This window comes from Lutzomyia longipalpis, chromosome 2, assembly GCF_024334085.1.
Source record: "Lutzomyia longipalpis isolate SR_M1_2022 chromosome 2, ASM2433408v1".
NCBI lineage: Eukaryota > Metazoa > Arthropoda > Insecta > Diptera > Psychodidae > Lutzomyia > Lutzomyia longipalpis.
In genome coordinates, this window is record NC_074708.1 from 22,971,043 (window position 1) to 22,986,265 (window position 15,223).

General features: G+C 39.7%; 1 protein-coding gene across 1 annotated transcript; it reads left to right on the plus strand.

Moving 5' to 3' along the window:
* Window positions 1–1,411: 1,411 nt before the first annotated feature.
* LOC129789263 (putative nuclease HARBI1) lies at window positions 1,412–3,717 on the plus strand. The gene is made up of 2 exons (XM_055825915.1): window positions 1,412–1,431; window positions 2,673–3,717. The coding sequence occupies exons 1-2, from the start codon at window positions 1,412–1,414 to the stop codon at window positions 3,715–3,717; spliced, it is 1,065 nt and encodes a 354-aa protein (XP_055681890.1).
* Window positions 3,718–15,223: the final 11,506 nt, after the last annotated feature.

Genomic DNA, 15,223 nt, shown 5'->3' on the forward strand with positions numbered 1-15,223 from the left:
GGTGCATTTGGACAGAAAGAGTCAATTAGGAGGAGCGGATTTTCCGGAGTATACAGAGTGGGATGGAAAAATGCATGATAGGCATTCTGACAGTCAAATTGGCTTCTCAATGGACAACACATCAACACAACGCGTGTGTTTTGTCCACGACAATTCTCCCGACTCTCGCGTGGTCCATTAAATAAATTATTTTGTCGTGTTAATGGGAGAAAAATGTTATATGTATGCTTGTGAAGAATTAACAGAATGAATAAAAAATTAATCAGTTCACGGCGTGTTTAATTTATTATCAATTTATCAGCATTTTTAGTTCACAAATTATCATTCGCTTACTTTTTAACCCTCACACTATGGGTCAGTATGGGAACAGAATAGTTTTAAAATGAGGGTGAAAGGTGACCAACGAGGGGATGATTAATGTGGGCAATAGCTGGTGGTGCAAAAATAAATTATGTCTGTCTAAACCTTCATGACTAATTTCATTTCAGCATGGGGAGCTTTTTTGTTGCTTTTTAGTTTTATCTAAATTAACTTCTTCTTACAAAGTTTCAGATTTTTAATTGAAAGACACAACTCTTGGAAAATCTCTGCTTTTCTATTGAAGTTTATTAACCCCTAATATAAATTAGATATCAGAACATTCTTTTAATTTTGCAAAATTCAAATAGGCTTACAGTGCTTAAAAGTACCTCACTTTACATAATTTAAATATTTTATCATTCAATTTTGAAAACTCTATTTCAAAGCATCATCATCAAATAAACCAAATATGTACATATATCATATTTTTTCTTTCAGAATTATTAAACTAGCCGTGGTTTTTGGCACTTCACCATCTGGGCGCTAAAATGTTTAATGAGAGTTTAAAAATTATGCAAATAAAATCAATAACGGCCATTTTCGTGACCCCTCTCCCACCCTCCCTCTCGCGTGTTTGAGCGCAAAATTCTGCCAATCGATGTGCCTGGGTGTATAGTTTTTAATTAACTACCCTAGCTGTGTGTGTTCTGCAAATGCAGTGGAGCTTTTTAGGGGTGCGGCAATGGGGGGAACTAATAATGAGTATCTCTGGCCACGCTTGATGCGTATATCAGGATGGGGTGGAGGGTGGAAGTGGGTGGAGTTTGGATGTGTCGCGAAATATGCAGAGGATACATCACACAATGCACACATTGATTGAATGCCAAAAATACCCTGTTCGGTGTCATCAAAATCAATCTGGGCTTCCGTATGCCACCCCACATAGCACCCAGGGGGGTGATTTTTGGCACCACGAATGCGTCGGAAGGGAAGAAAATTCCACCCACTATGGGCGCGAGTCAACCTCATAATGATAGTGTATCGCAATGCTGCTGATGATGATCATCGCGAAGCCCCGACAAACAAAATTAGCCAGCCGAATATCAAATAAATGGACAACGATATTTGGAGGTATATGGTCAGGGTGAGTGCGGTGAGATATGCGTTGTGGACGATGGTAAAAGAGCCCACAAACACACTTCACTTATTTGATACATTGCAAACTCAAATTCACTACGATGTCACCTCATCCTCTTCCAGTCAGTGCTGAATTTCCTCCATTATTCGATGTTATTCAAATGACAAGGATAAATCACAATGAAAAAATTCTCTCGATTTTTAAGAATTTCGAAATATTTTTTAATGGATACATAAAAGTAATTGGAAGCCCAGGAATTTGTTAGGAAGGACCGAATTATGGTTGATTTTTTATGTACTGTAACTTGACGTCCCTTCTAACGTTGTACAGTTTTTTTCTCCTAAATATCTACCCTTCTAACGTTTAAAAACTTTAAAAATCTTAGTTTTTGGCTTATTATTTATTAATTTATTATCCAATTTATTTTTTTGACCTCCTAACACTCTGTACACTCTAAAATGCAAAATCGTCAGATCGAGCTTAAACTTGGGCAGAGAACGAATTAGAGTCCCCGCATTCTAAAAAACGTATGCGCCAAGATGTGATTGAGAGTTCGGCTTGACTGGCTCTTTAGCACAGTACCTAAATATATAGCTATATAGTTTTCTCCCACAATTTATCCAGTTTTTACATTACAGAAAAATACTGGTGAAATACAGGAAACACTGGAATGGAAAACATTCGAAGGAAGCAGGGCAAACGGGCGTATCAAAATCTACTATTTGCTTTTCAAGGAAAATATATTCTTTCAGAACTTCACAGAGTAGAAAGAGATCATAAGTTAACTAACCCTGCTATTCGAAAATGTATGAAAAATTTCAAACACTTTGAATTTTGTAATTTTCCACAAAATTCAAAACTTTGCTATTCGAGATTCTATGAATTTTGAAAGTGAAATGTCAAAATTAAGAATTTCGATTGGTCTAAAGAAAATTTCCTAAATTCGTATTCGAGATCGTCTGAATTATGAAATTTGAGCTGTCAAATTCTTTGAATTTATGAAAAATTTCAAAGCACCTCTGGAGGACCTTTGTATTTTGTTGAAAGTGTTGAAAGGAAGATTTGTTTTGATTTTTTTGGCGAAAATGATGAAAAATAGTGTGACTAGTGTCCTGCTGGTAGCATTGTTGTGGGAATTGGAAAACAAAATTAAAAGAGATAGAGAAATGTATGTAATTTCTTTTTGTTTTAACATAACCTCTTCTTTTGCTAATAATTTTGTGTTTGTTTCCAGAAATTCTGAGAGACTACGCCTAAGACAACTTAGAGATAGCTGTGATCCCTTTTCTCTAGATGAGATTAAATTTAGGGAACATTTCAGGATTCCCAAGGCTTTGGCATTGGAGTTTATTGATGAGTTGTTGCCCTTTATGATTGAAGAAGATGATGATTTGGGAAGCATTCCTTACTATTTGAGGGTATTAATTGCGCTGCAGTTTTTCGCAAAAGGTTCGTACCAATCTGCAGTAGGAGCACACAATATATGCAATGTGAGCCAACCGACGACATCCCGGTGTATTAATCAAGTATCAAAAATAATCGATGAGAACATTGCAAAGAAATACATAAAATTTCCGGTAGATGCTGCAAGCAAGGCTGCTAAAGCAATCCAGTTCCAGGAGGAATTTGATTTTCCAAATGCGATTGGTTGCATCGATTGTGTTCATATCACGATTGTTGCTCCTTCAGATAACGACTCGGATAGACCAAAACGACTTTATCGCTGCCGCAAAAATTTCTACTCAATCAACGTCGAAGCCATATGTGATGCTCAATTGCTATTCTTGTGGGTTAACCCAAGGTTTCCAGGAAGTACACATGACAGTGCTATTTGGAGGGTAAGCCCAGTTAGGGAAAATCTTAAAAATTCCTTCAATTCTGGCGAGCATTACTTCCTCATTGGAGATTCAGGGTACCCACTTGAGCCGTTTTTATTCACACCTTATCCTGAGCCTCAATCAAGGGCAGAACTGAAATACAACAAATTACACAAAAAGGCTCGGAATTCCGTGGAGCGTGCATTTGGTGTGCTCAAAGCAAAATTCCGTTGTTGTCTTAAACACAGAGTGCTACACTATCATCCTACTACTGCCGCCAAAATAATCAATTCATGTTTCACATTGTATAATTACCTAAAAATTCATGGAATTGATATGGATGATGTTGAACCAATTTTTGAGGAAATAACTCCAGAAGAAACCCCAACATTAATCCCAGAAAACGAATATTATCGTACAGCGGTTCTTAACAGGAACAATTATTCATTCTCGTTGTTGTAATGAGTTAAAATAAAATGTTAATAACTGTAATTTGTATTCATTTAATGTATTTTTACATTTTTTTTATCTAAGGAATTGAATTCAAAATAAATATTTCATAACTCGTTTAAATGAATGAAATTTTAAATTAGAACGTAATTGAATGTGTGAGAAATTTTATAAAGAATGAGAGGAAAAGATTATTCTCTCATTAATTTCCATTGTTATTTCCGTTCTTATTGGCAAGTTGTTTGGCAAATAGTAGCATTGCCTCTCCCATTTTTTCGTTTCCTCTTCCCATCGCGCCAACATCATCATTCATCATTCATCATTAACCGGCACTACAGCTGGTCTCCAGCCTTGGCCTGATCGAGGATCCTCCTCCATCTGTCCCTATCCCGCGCCACTGTCCGCCAGTTCGGCACCCCTATTGACTTGGCGTCCTGGTCCACGCCGTCGATCCATCTGAGGCTGGGCCTTCCTCGTCGCCTCGTGCCATAGACTCTACCCCAGAGGACTTTCCGAGCTGGGTCGTCTTCATCCATACGTGCTAGATGACCAGCCCACCGCAGTCTATTAAGGCGTATTTGCTTGACGACATTTACCTCTCGGTAGCGCTCGTACACCTCGTGGTTGTATAGACTGCGGAATTGTCCTCCCTCACATACTGTCCGTAGATGAAGTTGGAGTCGTAGTTGGCGTTTTTGCTGACGATGCCACCATATATTTTGTTTTGTCCTCGTTGATGTGCAGCCCCAAATCTTGCGCAGAGCGTTCAATCTGGGTGAAGGACTCTTTGACATCACGGGAATTGCGCCCCATGATGTCTATATCGTCAGCATACGCGAGAAGCTGCGTGGACTTATTGAGTATGGTCCCCCTCATGCGCACGCCGGAGTCTCGAATCGCTTTCTCAAGTGCCAGGTTGAAGAGAACGCACGAGAGTCCGTCCCCCTGTCTGAGTCCATTTTTGACGTGGAACTCCCTTGAAAGCGATCCGTCCACCTTTACTCTGCTCCTCACATCGGTCATGGTCATTCTGGTCAGTCTTATCAACTTTTCAGGGATGCCTAATTCCCTCATGGCAACGTAGAGTTTCACCCTGGCTATGCTGTCGTAGGCCGCCTTGAAGTCGATAAAGAGATGGTGGAGAACTTGGTCATACTCTCTCATCTTCTCCATGCATTGCCTCAGGGAAAAGATTTGGTCGGCTGTTGATTTTCCTGGGGTGAAGCCGCACTGATAGTTTCCAATTGCGGCTTGGGCGTATGGGGCTATCCGACCAAGTAGGATAGAGGAGAATATCTTATAGGCGGTACTCAACAGCGTGATACCTCTATATTGGCTGCACTTGGTGATATCTCCTTTCTTGAATATGGGACAGATGACGCCTATTTTCCAATCCGCTGGCATCACCTCCTCGTCCCACACTCTGAGCACCAATTGATGGAGACCTGAGTGCAAACGGTCCCCCCCACATTGGAGCAGCTCTGATGCGATTCCGTCAGGCCCCGGCGCTCTATTGTGCTTGAGCCGCCGAATCGCAGCCATAGTCTCATCCATGCTCGGTGGATCCAGCATGTCATTGTTGGCTTGAAGGTGTGGAATCGTCACCTCGTCCTCGAGCTGCCCATTCAGTAGTTCATCAAAATGCTCAGCCCAACGCTCCAGGATGCCCTCCTGATCGGAGACCAGGTTTCCCTGTTTGTCCCTGCAAGATGAACACTTCGGTGTATACGGTTTCATCCCGCGAACACGCTGGTAAAATCTCCGCGCCTGGTGCGGCTGCTTCCTGTATCCTTCTAGTTCACAGACTAGTTCTTTTTCCCAAGCTTCTTTTTTCCGTCGGTGAACTTTTTTCTCCTTTCTTCTGAGATCCCGATAAGACTCCACGCGTGATCGTGTTCTTGAACTCAGCATAGCTCGGTATGCTGCATTCTTTTGCTCAGTGGCTAGCTTGCATTCATCGTCGAACCAGTCGTTCCGATCTGCTTTCCGACCGAGGCCAAGGGTGGTGGAGGCCTTCCCAATGACGACGCTCTTAACATGCTCCCACATGTCGTTGATGGGCATCCCGTCTCCAGGTCCACTTGCATTATTTGCAAGGGCGGCATCAACTTCCTCTGCATATTTTGCACGAAGCTGCTCATTTTTCAGTGCTTCTATGTTGATCTTCACCGACTTTGTTGCTGCCACCCCTTTGAAGGTGGCCACCCGAGCTCTGAACACAGCCCCAACGAGGAAGTGGTCAGAATCGACGTTTGCTCCACGGAACGTTCTCACGTTCAGTAGGGACGTTTGATGTCGGCGGTCGATCAGCACGTGGTCAATCTGGTTGAAGGTTATTCCATCCGGTGAAGCCCAAGTGGCTTTGTAGATGTTTTTCCGCGCGAACCGGGTACTCCCAACCACCAGGTTGTGTGCAGCGGCGAGATTGATGATGCGTTGTCCATTGTCATTGGAGTTCTCATGCAAGCTATGGTCACCAGTATACCGCCTGTGGACTGGTTCCCTCCCTATCTTTGCATTCATGTCCCCAAGAACGATTTTGACACCATATCTTGGGCAGGCGTTGAGGGCTTGTTCCACCAAATCGTAGAGGTTATCCTTTTCCGACTCGCTGGAATCCTCCGTAGGGGCATGAACATTTATGAGGCTGATGTTCTGGAATTTGCCTCGCACGCGCAGAGTGCACAGCCTCTCACTTATCGGTTTAAAGCCGATTACCGCGGGCTTCACTTTACGGCTGACCAGGAAGCCCACGCCGAGCATATGATGTTTAGGATGGCAACTATAATAGATATTATAGTCACGCTTCTCCAGAACACCTTGTCCTGTCCAGCGCATTTCTTGGATGGCGGTGATGTCAGCCTTATATTGGGACAGGGTATCGGCCAGTTGCGCTGCCGCGCGAGCTCTATACAGGGAGCGCACGTTCCATGAGAAAATGCGTAAATCATTGTCCGGTTTACTAGGCTTTGGTCGTCGTCGGTGTATCAGTCCAGATCCGAGGCTCCTTAATTCATTCTCACCAGGGGTTTTTTTACAAGAAGGGGAAGGTAGCCCCAAGCTAAACCTGCATTATCCGGCGTGGACGGAAATGGGCTGGTTCGCGGCATAGGTTTGACCATAGGTTTATCGTGGGCGTGAAGAGCACTTCACCAACACGTACTACTAGCTATACCTAATGCTAACTGCGGACGGTATTAACCCAACGCAGCCGTTCCCCTATCCACCACCCGGGGACGCGCTTGGTAGGTGGCCCAACCCCCAAGCATCGCGCCAACACCCTCTGCCAATGTTTCAAAGCTTTTGTTGAATGTATCAGTACTACGACGATTGTCTTCTAGGACCTTGCCCAGTGTATCCGTGAGGACCTCCAAGTGGTTTTTGCGAGATTTTTCCTTGTAATCTGTCTTGACCCTCTTCTTGCTTGGTCCAGGAACAGGCTCGACGACCTCATTGAAATCACCTTCTGTAGCCTCAGTTAGGTCACAAATATCGTCGGAGCTTACGCTGTTGGATTTGTCATTCATTCCGTGAGCATTTATTTCCGTATCCCCTTCCACAGCGATTCTACCGAACACGGAAATTGCTTTTTTCTCGATGTCAGAGAGGTTCCTCTTCGGACCACCTCCTCCTGTCCCACTGACATACTTATCGAGAGCTCGCTTCTTGTTGTTTATTTGGTACCGCCATAGGCGAACATTCTCCACCCACTCATCCCGCTTTTTAAATGGGGGACCCTCTTTGTTGAGATTCTCAGTGATCAAATCCCATGAGACTTTATAATTCTTGTCCATTTTATCGAGAGCAGCGGGATGCTCACCGAGTAGATCAATTAGAACGTGACGTTGTTTCCTCGTCACGTGGGGACCACGCGGTTTCGTTTCACGCCCTCCACCCGATTCCGGAACTTCGTCTGTGTAAAAATTGAGGTTATGAGACTTTTTTTTATTTTATTAGCCACATTTTGTCTTACCCTCCATCTCACTCAGCATCGCAAAGAAATTTTTGATAGTTTTTTTATGCAAAAACCACAATAAATTGGTTATAAATTTATTTTCCGGCTTTGAAAGTACGGAAACGTGGGCACTGCAGAACACAAATAATAAAATTTGTCGCAAAACATAAAAAAGAAGAAGGAGAAGAAGAAAATTTAATGAATTTGACATTAGACCAGCTTTGAATTCTTTCAATTTTCTATATGGTCTAAGCTTCAAAATCCAAAGAATTTTCGAATAGCAAATTGAGTATTTTTGTTGATTTTGAAAAATTTCAAGTTATGAAATGTGTTTATTCTCCGAATAGCACTGTAAGGTAAGATTTCTCTCTGTTATGTACTCTGAGAAATTAAGAAAAACCCCTCTTATTTCTAGATGTCAAGACCGGCGGAGAAAAAACAGTCGAGTAAAAGAAAGGCTAAAGGAAATACATCAGAACATAAATCAACAGTTGTGAATTTCGCAGATGAGTTTCAGAAGGATCGAGAGCATACCGCAAAATCCATCATGGAATTCAGAATCATTAAACATCGAGTACAAATTTTATCTGAAACAAAAATGACAAAGGAAAATAATTCCGGAATTATTGATTGGATGAACAGGGATGTACGTGGGCAGGACAATTTGGCGATACTCTTTTCCCAGAAGATGGCAATTAAGAACCAAGTTGTACTAAGGGATGGTCACGTTATTTTGGAAACTCGGGGACTTTCAAGAGCGATTTTCAAGCCAATTTTGAAACCAAAAATTCGAAATTTGCTTGCACTCTTGTTAAATGCCCAAAAACTGATAAGAATTCAGTATTTTCAATTTTGAAAAATAATTTTTGTGCTCAAAAAAATTATTTGAAATTCTCACATTTTGGCCATTTTGTTCCTGTAGAGTTTCCAAAATAACGTGACCATCCCTTACATGTGGTTTTCTGCATCTTACCATCGTTTCTCAATGCCACCTTGCGTCACTACTTTGGTCGATCAATGCAGTCTATAGTATATTGAGGATTCCTGAGTTCCAGCTCCACAATGTCCTTCTGCACAAATTTTGTTGCTGCTGATGTTAGTGCAAGAATGGGAACCTCGGAAATCGCATGGTGAATGAAAGACAACTCACGAAATGGAGGACGAAAATTGTGGCCCAAATGACTCAAGCATTGAGCTTCATCAACTGCGAATAGTATGAGTTGGGGAGCCAATCGTATCAAGATATCCCTATTCGTCGAGATATATTCCGGAGACACGTAGACTATCTTATAATAGCCCGCTTCAACCTTCTTCAGCGCATTTGGGTCTCTCTGGGCAGTGCCCATGAAGATTGTTTTGATGTTTTTGCATCTCTATTGTCCGGAAAGATGAGTGGCCAAATTTGTTCTGCAGGACGGCCAGATGTTCCTGTCCAGGCGGATTCTCCATAATAATGGCCTCTTTTGTTGGGATTTTTCCTTCTATAAACTTGTATTAAAGAAAACAATTTTAAAAATTTTCAAAGTAACTCAGTTTGTGGAAAAGTACATATAAAAATGCAAACATAAATATCTGCTAAGTTTAATATATTAAGCATAGCTAAATTGAACAATATTTTAATAATTTAGAATAAATCTTTTTCAATAACTCTACATTTTTTTTTAAATGTACACACATTTGAATGGTATTCATTGGGATATAAGCTTGCAGCCAAATGATTACTACACTCTGCAATGATTGTTATGAATCATTTCGGAAACGAGCTTTAAAAGCATCAGCAAAATTGATTCGCAACGCAACATACATATATAACACTTCTCCATATCCTTTGGTCTCCGGTTTGCGGTGTTTATTGATGAGGCCAGTGGTCATTAATAATGCTTCAATGCAATATTAATCATCTATCTCTCCAACTCCTGCAAACTGTGTGGACTCTTTCGCGGCAACATCCATCGGCTCTTTGGCATTTTGCAGCCCAAACCATGCGTACGCTCGTCCACATATACGCTGGAGTCACTCACCCGGACAGGAAAACCACACAATCGTGGATTCCTCCCAAATATTTGGGGTGAGAGTAAATGTAAAATTATATTTTCAATAAAGTGTCGTTTGTGATCAAAGGCAGAGCACCGAAAGGCATGGGTGAGAGAGGCACCTCTATTTAGCACCCAAAAACACCGCACACACGGATGCAATCACGAGAATTTCTACCAGAACTGTGGGCTGGTGTGGGCGGGGGTGGTTCACACATCAGCCTTTTGTGCGCAATATTTGAAAGTTCGCGGAATGCAGGCTCGGCACCCATGACAATGTATGCTTTGACACCAGTGAGAAAATTAGGCTGCCAAATAAAATGCACTTCCAAAATGCTCTAATGAAGTCCCCATATATGTATAATGGGTGCCTCTCCAGTCTAGCGACAAATAATGATCAAAGGCATGCCAACCCAAATAGAGCATTTTGTTACTTCTGCACACAAACATATTTATTTTCCCTAAAATTAGGTTGGAAAAACCACATGGAATTTCTTTGAATTATGTAAAAGAATAAATGTATATAATGAGGTTTATTTTTTATGCATATAAAAAAGTAGTCTCAGTCTCATATTGATAAATTTACTTTCAAAAGAAAAGTCAAGTTTAATTTTCTTCGAAACATTAGTCAAGGAAAGCTTCTTAGACTCCTACACGAAACTAATATCTTTTGGTGGCAAATGAGGTCAGAGGGGAGTACAGTGGGAGCACAGAGGGCAGGGTGTATCAAGTGAGAAGGTAGAAATGTGATATAAGAGAAGCACCAGATGTCACAGAGTCAGCACAAATGTGTGCTTTTGCCCCCCCTCGAGGTACACAGGGTGGATCATTGGAGTGGCAAACGGGGTTAAGGAGGAGTGAGAGATTTATTGCAGATCATTTTCATACATAAAAGCATTTCGGTACACAAGGAGTCACCCAGATGATGGAGAATATTATTAAACAGCCGGGATGAGCATACATTTTCTCACTGTACACGAAATCCAATGTGTCCTCTTCTCCTATACTCTGTGCTATGGAGGAGGAAAGTTCCCCAGTCGGTTTAATAAAAGCGCTCCTGTTCACGAGTTACCGCACACAAATGGATCTGGGATTGAAGTTTGCAAACACCCTGCAGATATTCCCCTATACATTCACACAACGTCTCAATATTAATGTTGACAGAATGTAGAGAAATTTTCTATTACACGGCAAAGGAACTTCCTGATCACTTTATGAATATTACTTTTCCCTCTGGCACAAATTGTGAAATCAAAAACAAATACATATAGCAAAGAATTCATTCAAGATTTTTTTTTAAGATTTCTAAAATTTTCAAAAATTCCATTGAATAGGGATAGAAATTAATTTTGATTGAAATATTGATTAAAATTATTTTGAAAAAAAAATGTTAAAATTAAGGATGAACCAGTATAAAATTTAAAATAATCAAGCCTTATAGTAAAAAATAAATTAAGGTACACAAAGGAATTCCTTCAAAAAGCACGGAGAATTTAATGAAATTAATTTACAAAAGCACAATGCAGGAAGTATTTATGGAACAAAAAAGTCATTGACCACACAAAAGATGGAAGAGAATGCGGAAGGAGAGAGGACACAATGGGATATATCTCTGTTAGAAGAGTTAATTAATCTAAAATCTAAAAGACTGCAAAGGAGGGGACGTTCGTTCAAGAAAATGCAGAGCTTCGAGAGAAAAAGCTCTTCATGAATCGCTTCATTAATCACAACACATACACAACCATTGCGGGGGAGGGAGGGAGATTAAATTTTAAGTGAAACTCCGTACCGAGAGAAAACCAATAGAAAATCCATCGCATAGGGGGGTTTATTGTCGTTTTCTTCTCCACAGTCATAGTTTAGTGGGCAAAAACACAGAGACAGTGAAACAGAGAAAATAAATTGTGAGCTAGGAAGATTTTCCTCAGCACTTCCCTTGTAGCTTGGGAGAAATTACTTCGCATGGGGCACATTCTCGGGGATTGAAATCAATCAACAAAATTGAAATTTCAATAAAGAAGATCATTAATTTTCGGTTTTTCATCGTTCACCAAATTTCTTGGTCTTTTATTAAATAATTCCATCCGCACCAGCGCCTGGGAATTCAATTTCAGTCCCCGAAGGTTTGGGAGAGGGCGGGAGGGAGTGCTAGCTGAAAAATAGCTCACCCTGGCCGATCAATGTGGATTCGCCACAATCCACTTGGACGGCTCCGGGCGAAGACTCAATTGAGGCACCCTCCAAGGGTGGGCGAGAAAATACCAGGGTGGGATTCTCCAAAGTGCCTGGACATAATCTGAACAAATGAGCTTTGGGCTAGTGGAGCAAATTAGATTTTACGAGCGTCTGAATGCGTATGTTTCTATGGGGGTACGGGGGATAAGGACAATTTTAACAAAGTCCACACCCCCTCAGAAAATGATAATCCCACTTTTCTCGTTGTTCCGCACAATTGGAAGAATTGGCAGGATTTTTTTTTTGCTACGTGCTGCTGAACATTTTGCCAATTAAACGAGCAACAACACAGTCTGGAAAATGTCCAAATGCACGAAGATATCCTTCTCAGATAGATTTATTAATTTAAAGGCAAATAATTTTGTACTGGAAACTTTATAACTTTTAATACTTGCTTTTTAAAACTTTTTATTGAAAGATTGGAAAAAAAAGATTATTTTGCTAAGGGAAGATCTTTTTAATAATTTAATATAAGTTGTATTAAATTAAAATAGAAAAAAAAATTTTCTTTGAAAACTAAATCAAAATTAAATTCAGTAAGATTTTTTTTTATTAAAAAAAACAAGAAAACCTTTCAATCTTCCAACACGTCATGTTTCTTTAATTAAAATTTATTTCTAGGGTGGAAGAATACATTGAAAATCAGAAATTGATTGAGGATCTTTATCAAATAAATTGATACATTCAATCTTTCTATGACTCTGCCAACAATGTTTAGAAGAACGTCAACGAATTCATCAATTAACATTTTTTTGGAAGGAACTTTCACTTCACAAAAAAACCGACGTGTCGCATTTTTACGTGAATTTCTACATCTCATGGCAAAACTCTGCAAATTCCTTTCAATTTTTATCTCATGGTTTTGCTTTACTTTTTTCCCTGACAGTGACGCATTAGTTTTCCAGAGAAAATTCTTCAACTCATCCATCCGAGCATTTTCTTTTAAATCCTCCCTCTAAAAAAGGAGGTTGTTCATTTCTTTGGTGATTTTATAAAAGAGACCATGATTCATTTTGGGTGAAATTCAGTCCTTTTTGTAACGAAGAACATTCCTTTTGCGTGGAACTTTCTTTTCAGAGATTCCCCTCCAAATGAGGTTGCATGAAAAACACGAGAGACGCAATGTTTCTTAAGAAATGTGTCTTAATTAAAAATTACACCATCACCCCCTTACCAACATTCTTTATTGCTTTGTCTGGTGTGATTTTCTGGGACCATTTTCAGCAAAAATTACCAACCATTGCCCCACTATAGCTTAAGCCAGTACATCTACCATAGCAAATGACAAGATTTTTTCTTGTTGTCGATTAAGATTTATTCACGGCTACGAGACAATAAGTGCTTCGGCAAAAAGGGATTTCCTAACTGAAATGTTATAAAGGACTGGGAAAGTTTTAAGCCTTTTATTGTGGTTTATTCCAACAGAAGTTATAAAAAAAAAGTTCTGAGTTATTTTAGATTAATTTTTAGATTTTTAAATTAATGAAATTTTTATACAGTCAGTAATTTAAAAATTCATTTATGTAGGAATTTTAATTACATATTCGGATTGGTAAAAAAAAACGTCTATTACGGACTAAAATATGTTTTGTGTTGATCTATTCTCTTAATTTTCCGTTTTCTATAAAATAGCATTTAAAAAGTCAAATCTCTTTAAAATTTTAATTATTACTTTAAATAATTTGGCCTAAAACTTTCGTACCTCCCAACATAATGGAAATTGAAATGGTTACCAAGAAGAAGACTTGAAGTTGAGTTTTGTCGTTGGGTAAAGAAAGGATTACTTGTTCTTTCCTTTTAATGACCATTTCCACTTCATCCCACCATACTTCTCATGGATGAGTGCTATTGATGAGATAAAAGGTTTTCGGAGGAAAACAATGAAGTGTTAAATTTTTAATTACTTACCGCTCAAAGAAGCAACTGCATAAATTCGTTATTTTGCAAAAATAATTTCGAGAGTAAATAAAAGGAAAGTTTTGCTAAAAATTTTATTTCAATTTAAAAAAAAAATGTTGGTTGAGCTTCAATCCATTTTGCTTTTGTTTTTTCTTTTTCACGATAAAAAATCTCTTTGCTATGCTTCCCTCACAGATTACCCTCCAAGTAGACCATCATTTCTTTTCCTATGAGAATTTTTCCGTCTTTCGTGGTGGAACACAGAGGGATGTTTGGGCTTTCGATGATGTTGAATGTTTTGTGCACTGGTGCCCAATCGGCCGAGTAATTCAATGAAGAGTAATAAGCCATTTGTTCTCTGTCCCAAACTCCGGGAAGTTTCAGCATGAAAAACACCGAGGGGGATACCCTCTATCCATTTGATTTATAGTCATTTGCCTATATGGTTGGAATTGAAGTGAAATCTCAACCCACATTCACCCCCCACTCCTCGACGCCGGAGAACCGAAAGAAATCCTTGGAATGAAACAGAGACAGAAATTAAATTAAAAATCTTTTGCCAAAAGAGAAAATTCATTTGCCTTCTTTTCTTATACATATGCAAAACTTGTCCGGCAATTCTTCCTCTTCGTTCTCGGGGAAATTGTTTTGATGTCAGAGTTTCAGGGCGATCAGGGGGGAGTGATGCGAAAAGGGGAGCAATCTCCATGGACAGCGTCGTAAAACAATGTCCAATCTCGTCAGGGTGGAAGATAAAAAGAAGAGTGGATGACTCTGGGGAGTGTGAGGAGAGTTCTCAAGTTAGCAATAAACATGACCATTACAATTTTTTATTAGCCACCCTCTACACAAGATACTCGATGACCTCTTGTATCGATTACGCCTTTTTGAATTTGATATCAATTCAATTTCACCATCTTTTGCCCATGGAAGTGGCCAGGAGGGTTGGCATGGATCGAAGTTCAGCCAAGTGGAAAAAAGTGCCACTGAGAGTATAACCATGAAAGAGGACGCTCTTATACAGCATTTGATTTCAACCATTTGATGTGTCCGCCCGATAATCACGGTGGTAAAGACGGAGAATGGAAAATCAATATGTGCTTCCAAAATGATAATCACTTGAATTTTTGCACACACACGAAATACCCTAAGGATGAAATTGTGTTGAATATCACCCACAACAAAGAATGAAAGATTTTTTCCAATTTTTTTTTATGATAATTAATCATTAAATTAAGATTTTTTCCTCCAAGAATTTTTAATTTCCAAGATATCCACACAAGAAGCATATTTTGTATTTTTATATTTTCGATATCATTCACTCCATTCACTCAAGGTAACCCAGGTGACATCGTCTTGAAAGTCTCGAAGGAGTAGTTTCAATAATTGAATAAGT

What these genes read in the sequence shown, in the direction of transcription:
- LOC129789263 (XM_055825915.1), top strand. Translation starts at nt 1,412, where the DNA reads ATGGACAACGATATTTGGAG. An exon ending in ATGGACAACGATATTTGGAG is followed by an intron (nt 1,432 to 2,672) that starts GTATATGGTCAG and finishes GTTTGTTTCCAG; the next exon opens with AAATTCTGAGAGACTACGCC.